The sequence below is a fragment of the Simochromis diagramma genome, unplaced genomic scaffold, assembly GCF_900408965.1.
Source record: "Simochromis diagramma unplaced genomic scaffold, fSimDia1.1 OVJJ01000565.1, whole genome shotgun sequence".
NCBI lineage: Eukaryota > Metazoa > Chordata > Actinopteri > Cichliformes > Cichlidae > Simochromis > Simochromis diagramma.
This window is the reverse complement of record NW_024387304.1, coordinates 2596263-2606958: the sequence shown is the minus strand read 5'-3', so window position 1 is coordinate 2606958 and position 10696 is coordinate 2596263. Positions and strand designations below refer to the sequence as shown.

General features: G+C 45.7%; 5 protein-coding genes and 2 pseudogenes across 5 annotated transcripts in view; 3 read left to right on the top strand and 4 right to left on the bottom strand.

The window, feature by feature from the left end:
• Positions 1–235: 235 nt before the first annotated feature.
• Positions 236–533, bottom strand: LOC120716644 (annotated as a pseudogene).
• Positions 440–1395, bottom strand: LOC120716679 (SAP30-binding protein-like). Its single transcript, XM_040004258.1, has one exon. It carries the CDS (start codon positions 1381–1383, stop codon positions 535–537), a length of 849 nt encoding a protein of 282 aa, XP_039860192.1. The 5' UTR covers positions 1384–1395; the 3' UTR covers positions 440–534.
• A 1141-nt stretch (positions 1396–2536) lies between these two features.
• On the bottom strand, positions 2537–3021 carry LOC120716689 (histone H3). Its single transcript, XM_040004269.1, has one exon. It carries the CDS (start codon positions 3009–3011, stop codon positions 2601–2603), a length of 411 nt encoding a protein of 136 aa, XP_039860203.1. The 5' UTR covers positions 3012–3021; the 3' UTR covers positions 2537–2600.
• Positions 3022–3712: 691 nt separating this feature from the next.
• LOC120716643 lies at positions 3713–4999 on the top strand (annotated as a pseudogene).
• A 99-nt stretch (positions 5000–5098) lies between these two features.
• On the top strand, positions 5099–5582 carry LOC120716687 (histone H2A-like). Its single transcript, XM_040004266.1, has one exon. The coding sequence runs from the start codon at positions 5114–5116 to the stop codon at positions 5507–5509; it is 396 nt and encodes a 131-aa protein (XP_039860200.1). The 5' UTR covers positions 5099–5113; the 3' UTR covers positions 5510–5582.
• Positions 5583–6119: 537 nt separating this feature from the next.
• The window catches only part of LOC120716696 (histone H2B 1/2-like), a 31213-nt gene continuing 26636 nt past the window's right edge, over positions 6120–10696 (top strand). Inside the window, exons 1-2 of the mRNA XM_040004285.1 lie at positions 6120–6127; positions 9831–9833. The gene's annotated coding sequence lies outside the window, so the exon portion shown is untranslated. The remainder of the gene's footprint in view (positions 6128–9830; positions 9834–10696) is intronic.
• LOC120716680 (histone H1-like) lies at positions 8454–9394 on the bottom strand. The gene has a single exon (XM_040004259.1). The coding sequence runs from the start codon at positions 9166–9168 to the stop codon at positions 8521–8523; it is 648 nt and encodes a 215-aa protein (XP_039860193.1). The 5' UTR covers positions 9169–9394; the 3' UTR covers positions 8454–8520.

Below are 10696 nucleotides of genomic sequence, written 5' to 3'. Positions count from 1 at the left end.
TTACAGATCTGCGGAGAAGACGAACAATGGACCTGAAACTTGGGAAAGTTTTCCCCTGGAACGAATTGAAACTGTAAGTTTTAAAAGCGTTTTGTGGACTCAGATGCTCGATTTTCCTTCTTGTTCTCCTTTTTCATTATTGAGTGGTGTGTGATCACGGTTTTGTGTATGTAATTGTATGTGTAAAAAAAAAAAAAAAAAAAAAAAAAAAAAAAGTGGACCTTTGTTGCCGTTGTTGTTGTCAGTGCAGTAAGCTTAACCACCAAAGCCGTACAGAGTGCGGCCCTGTCTCTTGAGAGCGTACACCACATCCATGGCGGTGACGGTCTTTCTCTTGGCGTGCTCGGTGTAGGTGACGGCGTCGCGGATGACGTTCTCCAGAAACACCTTCAACACGCCACGGGTCTCCTCGTAGATCAGACCAGAAATATGCTTCACACCACCACGGCGAGCCAGGCGGCGGATAGCTGGCTTAGTGATGCCCTGGATGTTATCACCTTACGGTGACGCTTTGCGCCTCCTTTGCCGAGTCCTTTACCTCCCTTTCTTTTTTTGGGCCAGGGTCACAGGGAGTGCAGAGTCCCACTTACTTTTCCTCTTCTGGGCATCTGTGGATGTAGTTGTGGTGTTGCTGGTGGTGGAGGCTGCTGTGCTGGAGGGGTTGGTGCCCTTCTTAGTCCCCGTGACAAACTCAATCTTGGTTCGTTCCTTCTTGGCTTTCTCCAGTTTGTCCATCTCCACCTTCTGAGCTTTGGCGAGAGCTTCATAGTAAGAGTCTTCCGACCAGGCATGAGGATCGAACATATCTTTTGGGTAGTTGGTTCCCAGTTCATCTATGGCGCAGAACTGAATGAGCTTCTCGTAAATACTTGGGTTTCTAAATTTCTTCTTTTGCTGGATATGGGCGTTTGTGTCAAAATCTCCATGGAGCTTCCTCTTATACGGCTTATGAATCTTCTCCTGTAGATGGCTGGAGCAGCGTCCGGGGGGTTCGGGGGGGATCTTGATCTCGTCAGGTGACATGTTTCTCACCTTTTCTGAAAACGGAGCAACTAGCTCCTTGGGGTCCTTTTTTTCTGCTTCTGAGATCTCAAAGTCATCTGCGTCCCTCCCCTCGTCAGATTCGTCCACTTCCGAGTTGTTTTCTCTGCCGTCTTCATCTGCAGACTCTTTTTCTTCTGGGTCCACAGTTTGGTTCAGGTCATCCTCATCATAGCGATATACAAGGCTTCCTACACGCCCCCCTGATTCTTCTTGTTCAGGGTCAGAGTCAGGCTCCGAATCATCTCCATAGACCGCTAACGACGACAGCAGCATACTCTTTTTACCGCTCGCCATTTCTGTGTAGTATCGCATAAAACCTCCCTTTCCTCTTTCACTCATTTTGGCTGTTCAGAAACAAATGTGAGGGGTTGCTTGAAGGACTCCTGAATTTACATCTGATTTGTGGACGTAAAAGAAAACAGGAGTGCTTGCAACTACGCCATCTACTGGCCTTTGGCGGAAATGAGGAACAGCATGACTATGCCTGGGGTGCAGTAGCTGCGTACTGTACACGATATGAGATTGAGTACTACATGTGTCACAGAGACAATCCAACAGTTTATATTCAGTTAATATCTTTATTAAAGGCCAATAACCAGTGGTGCCTCCAACGGAGCCAGAAAAGGGGGGAAGGTCATGCCATGAAATATTATTAGTTGTCCCCAGATCAAATAGGTTGTTAATGAGGTTTTACCTTGAAACTCTGAATACCAGAACTTCCATACTTCCAGAATCAATGTAGTTTTAGAAGTGTGTTTATATTGGCTTCATTACATGCAATAGCATTCACAGATGATCGCAACAGATTATTCAGAATGTCAATACTATATTTTCTGACTTGAAAGTGGCAGCGAGTCATTCTCTGGGGGCGCTATATCTACGATCTCTACTTGACTGGACTGATCTGGACAGCTTCACAGTATCATTTTTCTGTATGTTATCAATGTTAGTGTCAAAGTCTGAAGACAGTTTGTGCAGTGAGATTAGTTTAACAGAGTTCCCAAAAGTCAGCTTCAATCCAACATCAGTGATGTGGCCTAGGTATTGGATCAACGCCAGCGGAACATGACGATGCTGTGTTTCCATGCTCAAAGTTAGTTCAAAGAATTGTGTTAAAGTGTTAGTTTTTATACATCTTTGGGGAGTGAAAAAAAAAAAAAACAACCGCACCTGTGAACTGAACATGAACTGTGAAAAATATCTGATCCATGTTAGGCTTGTTGTTATGTACATTCATATTTTATAGCCAATTTAAACAACTCTAAAGGTACTTTAGAGCAGGGGTGTCAATCTTCTTCTACTGTAAGTAATGTAAACTTATGTGTAGCAGGAAAGAATTGGAAGTACTGGTGCTTAGATCAAGTTACTGGATGCCACCTTCATGCCAAGCATATGGCTTCTATTATATTAAAAAAAATAAAACAACAACAAAAAAAGCCAAGAACGCTGTACTGTCTTGTATGAGGTTAATGTTATTGTAAGAAAGGAGCGCGCTCTCGGTGTGAGTGTGTTGGCTCTGAAAAGAGCCGTTGTTTGTAGGAGGGCGTGCAGACAGCTTAAGCCCTCTCTCCGCGGATGCGGCGAGCCAGCTGAATGTCTTTGGGCATGATGGTGACCCTCTTGGCGTGGATGGCGCACAGGTTGGTGTCCTCGAAGAGTCCGACCAGGTAAGCCTCGCTGGCCTCCTGCAGAGCCATGACAGCGGAGCTCTGGAAGCGCAAGTCGGTCTTGAAATCCTGAGCAATCTCGCGGACCAGGCGCTGGAAGGGCAGCTTGCGAATGAGCAGCTCGGTGGACTTCTGGTAACGGCGGATCTCGCGCAGAGCCACGGTGCCGGGCCTGTAACGGTGAGGTTTCTTGACGCCTCCGGTGGCCGGGGCGCTCTTACGAGCGGCCTTGGTGGCCAGCTGCTTTCTGGGGGCTTTGCCGCCAGTGGATTTGCGAGCGGTCTGCTTGGTTCTTGCCATTCTTTCTTGCCATTCTTTCTCTCTTTGGTCGTGTCCAAATTCATGGGCTGCATCCTCCTGAGGCCACATTTGTAGACCGATTACGTCACAGCGACGCGCCAAAGGCTGTCCAAATTCGTAGACTCCTCCGAATGCAGCCGACAAATGCGTCCTCCTTTTCCCCGAATTTGAAGGATGGGTCGGGTGTGTCCTTCGTGGCCTACCATATCCCAGAATTCATAGCGCGGCCCAGCCAAACTCCAGTTTCCAGCAATGCTACTAAGTTTTAAAATTACTCATACTAATCTTTCTGGGTCACAAAATAAATTTTTAACATATTTTCAGGCGAGAAAGTAGCTGTGTAAACTTCAAATATCTGCTCGGTTTATCAAGATATCGCATATTTGCAAAAGTGCTTCGACGTTTTCGGAGACGTCTGCTACCCACCAGCTCGATAGCTAACCGGGAGCTCGAGGGTTAGTGATGCGGCCGAGAACGGCACAACTCCCGGCACATCATTTTCAGATCACCGCGGACTTTCGCTGCTCGGGTTAAACGTAATATATAAAAGTCACTTAGACAACCTAAAAATGTTATTGTTGGGCTTTTTTCAGTGTTTTGTTTGTTCGTAAGTAAATCGGTTTGGCTGAGATTAAAGTTATTAGATTAGATTAGATAAAATAAAACTTTATTAATCCCCCGGGTGGCATTTACCCTGGCATTTGGATGCACCACCGCGGGAGTTGCTGTTGGCCCAGACGGAGGACTACGTGGAGTATTCGCGTCACGGCGCTGTGCTGAAAGGACTCGAAAAGGCTGTCGCTCGCTCCAAAAATAACTGGTGAGGAGGACGTGCTCATCAACAACCACACTTGTATTTGGGGTTCCTACTGGAAAGACGGCTTCTGGGGGTACAAGTCTTGCCACTCCATGGTCAAACAGAGTTACTGCACAGGATCAGCTGGAATTGGAATTAACAACTCAGAGTGCACTCCATTTGAAGAGGCAATAACTGAGCCACAGGAGGAGGAACAGCCCAAGACTCTGCTAGAAATGCATCAAGATAAGATGAAAGAGAAGAACAGAAAGAACAAGAAGCGCGACTCCGACAGCAGTGATTCGGAGGATGAGGAGAAGAAGAAGGAAAAGCTGAAGAAGTCTCTAGAAGCAGAGGACAAGCGGGTGAAGCAGGTGGAGATGCTAATGCAGCTGGATGAGGGGAAGAGGCCGTACAACAGCTTGTTTGAAGTAAAGGCGCCCACTGAGGAGGAGATGGTGTTACGTTCCCCTGGGGGGGTCTAGGCGGTGAGGGGGAAGTAACAAAAGTGACCGGGTCAGAAAAAGGAATCAAGGAGGCGAAAAGTTAAATAAAACAGTTTTATTGAAGTAATTCAACTAAAAGAGACGGACAAGCCGCTATCACCATAAAAGTAACGCAAACAAAACTCAGGCGTTGGTCAATAAAGCATAAAGTCAAAAGGAAAACGCCGCTCACTAGCTGAAAACCACAAAACACAGCTCACCAGCTGGAAACACCACAAAAACACTCAGCTCACTAGCTGTAAACCACACAAATGGCACTCTGGCCCAGAGCTCACCCTGCTCTGGGCTTAAATACCTTTAATTGCTGATGGGAGTCAGCTGTACAGGAGGGAAAGGTGGCACCTCAGGCAGAGGAGGTAGTGGGACATGCCCACACAGGCACCTTCAGGAGAGAGAGAGAGGCCCTGCTAGGGCCGTAACAATGGAGGCCTTCCGCATGAAACGCAGCAGGCCAGATGATCCCATGGCTTCCTTCTTGGGACAGTGACCTTTTCAGTCCCGGCAGATTCCCCTAAACTCTCCCCAAGGACTCTACTAGAGCAGCTGCTCAGTAAAATATAAAATCCCACATTCACTCAAGTTTTGTGTTTTGGAAAGAAGTGCTGGAGAAACTGTACAGTATTTTGTAAAAGTTAATGTTAACACATTGTTTTGAAACTGCATGTCCATAAAATGTAGAACAACAATAAAAAAGGTGTTTCACTTCAACAGGAGACATTTAAATACTTTCAAACCTTTCAAATTCAGTCTTTACAGGAAACATGAGAAACGTAACTGCATTTCTTTTTATAATAAAATCCATGAGGAAAAAAAAAAAAAAAAGCAAAACCGGAGACAAAGCCAGAGCTAAGGCTAAGACCCGTTCATCCCGTGCCGGGCTCCAGTTCCCCGTGGGTCGTGTCCACAGGCTGCTGCGCAAAGGTAACTATGCGCAGCGCGTGGGTGCCAGCGCCCCCGTCTACCTGGCAGCTGTGCTCGAGTACCTGACCGCTGAGATCCTCGAGCTGGCTGGCAACGCAGCCCGCGACAACAAGAAGACTCGTATCATCCCACGTCACCTGCAGCTGGCTGTGCGCAACGACGAGGAGCTCAACAAGCTCCTTGGCGGAGTCACCATCGCCCAGGGTGGTGTGCTGCCCAACATCCAGGCCGTGCTGCTGCCCAAGAAGACCGAGAAGCCTGTCAAGGCCAAGTAAATGCCAAAGCCTCTGCTTCACGCACGAAACAAATAAACAAAGGCTCTTTTCAGAGCCACACACTTCTTTCTGAGCAAACATCCTCGTGTATATGGAAATGTAGTATTACCTTATTCTCGCCGACTTCTGTGTGTGTATGTATAATCATTACCTTTTAGTTACTTACCTCTTATTACTCTTTCAAAATGATTCCAGAAAATATTTCTTTTCAGCAACTCATGTAATACTGCACACTTCTTCTTGGATCAAAACCACTTGCAGTCTCTCTCGCAGCGTGACCGATGCCCGTGCCTTTTTGACCTCTGTTAGCTTGTATCTTTCAGAAATCTGTCACTTTATTCTAACAAACTTGCTCAGGTCAAAAGATCACGTTCAACACAACTGACTACATCACGTTTTTACGGTCTTAACAATTCGGAGCTACTCATTACTGACATGCTAACTACGGCCGTAGAAATGCATCATGGTTGACATTAAAAGCAGATCCTAAGCTCGTGGAAACAGACACGACGTGGTTCATGACCAATGTTCCCTCTAATTTTTCATGTGTCTGAGCGAACACACAAACTCCCTGAGCGGACACTTGGACCACTGTGAGCAACAGCAGACGTGTGCACTGTGGTCACGCAGGCATCGAATCCATCCAAGTTACATGGTTTAATAAAGTAATCAAATTACAGCATTTACATTTATGTTAGACTACTTTTAATTAAGTGCTTTAGCCCCACTTACAATGAAAATTAAAAAAAAATCTTGTTCATGACCTGTGTAGTATGCTAACACAATTGGAAGTAAAAATAACTTGAACTCCAACTTTGAAAACACAACTTTTTGTTTTTTTAATATAAAGCTTTGACTTGTATTATGAGTCTGTGGTCTGGGAGAGAGTCCTGTAACTCTCTGTCTGCAAAATACAGCATACAATGACCAATGTTGGGCAATTAATTACATAGTTACTTCTTCAAAAAAGTAACTGAGATTTGCAAATTTTTTTGCAGCTGTTTATCTAAAAATGCAGCCAAGGCGTTTTTTTAAAATAAACATTTCAAACTTTCTACAGAACAATCAGCTGTTCTGCATCAAATCTGAATCCACACAAATTATTTGTGCCACTCCAAAAAATAATTTCTGTCCACTATGAGATAAAGGAGAACAACAGCCTGATACCTGCAGGCCTGACAACAGGAGATGTATCACTGCTGTAACACCTGTAACATTCAGCAGTCGCCTCGTTGTTCTGACACACACAACAAAACTATTGACTACACTACACACTAACTACACAAGATTTGCGCTAAACGTCGCAAATCTCTCACATCTCAAAACATTCCTAAAACTTTTCCCCTTCCTAAACAACTGTTGCCATATCATTTTTTCATTGGTTGACACCGTACATTTTTTGACCAATAGGAAAGGGTGGGGTTTTTTTGGTTTTGTTTTTGCTCACAGGCTTTTGAGTGTTTTCCTTATAAAACGCCGTTTTTACCGTTTCTTCCCGCAGTAAATATAAACAACGATAGTATTCAGGAAGAAAACCAAACATTGTCATTGTCATTAACGTGGCTTCACTCCACATCAGCCACGCCGCTTTGCTAGCTAAAACACCGGTGTCAGCACATAAGGACGCTGTCATAGCCTGTCAACAACGTTGATTAGCTGCGTATATACGAATGTGAATCACATTATTGGCTGGACTATGGGATAAGGTGGCATCGTTCTAATCCCATACGGGAGCAGCCAGTCACTTACTGACTAACACTGCAAAACAGAATTGTTAAAGTTTTAATTTTAATTTCAATTCAGGTTAGATTTTTTTTGTGCGCAACGCAGATTTTCTGTGCGCAGAGACTGTGCCAGCCGTGCGCAATTACGCACGCGCGCAGCTTAGAGGGAACATTGTTCATGACACATGAGGCAAGACCACAAACTTTGTCAAACGCAAAAGCCATAACACGGAGGAGGGGGAGGGGGACGTGTGGTGGACGTACTCTGGTGCTGCAGGAACTATCCAGGTGCAGAGGGAGGAAAATGTGGAGCCTTTTGCGACGTGTTCAGCGCTGCTGCTGAATTTGGGAAATTTTGGAAAGTCACTTCCGTCTAGGCTTAGGTTTTTGTGTCTATATTTTGAAATAATGGGAATTCCCCCGCATCCTTAACGCCAAGGAAGCCCATTTGTTGAAATGTGCATTAATCAAAATGGTCATGACATTAGTCATGAAATAAATACATGCGACAACAAATAGCTGCATGGGTTCAGCTTGGAGTAAAGTGTGTGCTTGAAATCACCTAATATCAGTTCAACTGGCCTAGATTTAGTCAGGTCGGGTTGTAGAGTGGAGCATTTAATTTGATTATATTGACTCGGTATTCTTAAAATATACAGTGTGTTTCCACTAAAACAGCTGTTTAGAAATAAAAATAGAAGGGAAAAATATTCCATACGTAGATGATAATAACATGCATCTATTAATTTATTTCCAGTCATATTTGTTGTTTATTAAAAAAAAAAAAGATGTAGGTGATGACTTTTAAAGGTTTCTTGTATTATAATGCTTCATAGTAAGAGATAAGAAGTGGTTTGATGTACTGACTATGAAGGTGTGACTGTAAACATAGTTGTAGATTTCTGAAGACACAGCACTCATGTACATATGACTGTTCCCACCACAAACACGTGACCCTATACTGTGTTCTCTGCATCTGTTCCATTGTTGCGCTGATCATCACCTGCGCACATGTACACACACACACACACACACACACACACACACACACACACACACACACACCTCCTGAGCACTTAGCCACAATTTTTAAGGGTTGTCTTACAGTATGTTTTGCACCAAGTATGGCAGCAATTTCCTAACCCAAAAAGTATCTTATCTTGCTTTGACATTAATGCTATTATTGTGAATAACAGAGTGTTGCATGATTGTGAGGAAGGAGCTCTGGCGTGTTGCTGTGGTGGCTCTGAGAAGAGCCGTTGTTGAGTGCGAGAGAGTGTTGGCAGCTCACTTCTTCTTGGCTGCTGTGGCTGCCTTCTTGGCTTTGGGCTTGGCGGCCTTCTTGGCGGGGGCTTTCTTGGCTGCGGGAGGCTTCTTGGTGACCTTCTTGGGGCTCTTGGCTGCCGCCTTCTTGGGGCTCTTGCTGGGCTTCTTGGCCGCCACAGCGGGCTTCTTGGCCTTCTTGGGGGACTTCTTAGCGGCTGCGGGCTTCTTGGCTGCCGCTGGCTTCTTGGGGGACTTTTTAGCGGCTGTTGCCGGCTTCTTGGCTTTGGCAGCGGCGGGCTTCTTGGCTTTGGCAGCGGCTTTCTTTGCGGGCTTCTTGGCTTTGCTCTCGGTAGCCTTCTTGTTCATCTTGAAGGATCCGGAGGCCCCGGTGCCCTTGGTCTGCACCAGAGTGCCCTTGGCCACCAGGCTCTTGATGGCGGTCTTGACGCGGGCCTTGTTCTTGTCCACATCGTAGCCTCCGGCAGCCAGAGCCTTCTTGAGAGCGGCTGTGGACACGCCGCTGCGCTCCTTGGAAGCGGCCACGGCTTTCACGATCAACTCGCCCACGCTGGGGCCCACCTTCTTCGGCTTGGAAGCCGTCGTCTTCTTCTTCTTGGCCGCCTTGGCCGGGGCGGCGGCAGCAGCAGGTGCGGGTGCTTCCTCTGACATTTTCCTCTTTCGCTTCTGATCGAGTCACGGTGCAGTGATGGCAACTCGGAAGCGTCACGCTGCACTTAAACGCACCATGAGAACCGTGGGGAGTGAATGTAGCGCGCGCCGCTCTCGCGTGCACCACGCAATGCTTTAGTTTGTGTTTCGTGTCTCGGGATCAAAGAGCTCAAAGTGAGTGTGTGAGCAGCACTGCAGGCCGACAGTGGAGCAGTCCACAGCGGACTCGTGTCTCCTCGGGCAGGCCTCGTGTCGGGCTCTCGTGCTCTCTGCTCTTGCTTTGTGGAGCCTCCAAAGCTCAGCGACTCAGTGCGGAGCTCAGCGCTGCTCGGCGGCTTTTTGCGCTCTTTTCTTTCCTAAAACAAAGGAGCCGCAGCACAGCTCCATGAAAAGCCCTTTTCCAGCTCAGACACATATTCGTTCGCGCACTCCGACTTAAAAGCAGCATCTGGTGAGCGCAGCTGTGGGACAGCAAACAAACACAGCGATGCAGCTGGACGCCCACGGAGCAGCGAGACTTCTGTGAGAGCTGCTCACTTCTAACCAAAGCACAGCGGCCTCGAGTTTCACTCACGTTGTTGTATATCAGAAATCACCATTAGTTAGTCACCTTACGGCAGCTCGCTTCCACACTTTGGCCCTGATCTCTTAGTCTGCATCAGTCCGTTTCCTTCCAGCTACAGTTACCGACTCTACTATAAACAACAACAGCGAATGAACACGTGAATACACACATCCACCAACTGATCACTAAGTATCTCAATGTGCAATACTCAATACCTGCTAAAAAACATCCAACATCTCACTATTAAACATTCTCTTTTTGTCGCTACTAGTCAAACGTATTTTTATATCTATTTCATTTATTTAATCAGAGTAATATTGCTCTTATTTTTTTGGCATTTATTTAATCCTGCTCTGTCCACGTTGCTGCTGTAACAAGGTGAATTTCCCAGCTCTGGGACTAATAAAGCTTATCTTATGTCCTGGATAGCGACCTCAGTCTAATCTAGTACAGTGCATTTAATTATGCCCAGTATATCTGTGCTCCTTTTTCTGGAGGATTCTATTATTCTTCCACCCACTAAAAAAATGTAACCACAGATTGTTGTCCAAGATAAGTAAAATGCTGCACAATACCTCCCACCCTCCCATCATGTGCTTGACCAGTCACAGAAGAGCGTTTAGTGAGAGACTGAGATGACCAAAATTCACCTCTGAATCAGAATGGGTTTTATTTCCTAATGTTGAGCAGGTTTACAACATTAGGAAATTGCTTCGGTACTTAGTGCAAAACACTCTGTAAGACAACACTTAACTAAACATAAAAAATAAAAGTGCTAAGCAGATAGATATATCTTATACACAGCACTTGCTACAATAGTTGTACTATCTAAAGGCATATAGAAAGGTGGCTACGGAGCCAACAAATTATGAATTAGATTGAAGATAGCTTTGACGGAAATTACTCTTTGAGCATCGCTAAGAAAGCTGGATGGGTTTTTTTGGAATCTGCTTTGTATGTATA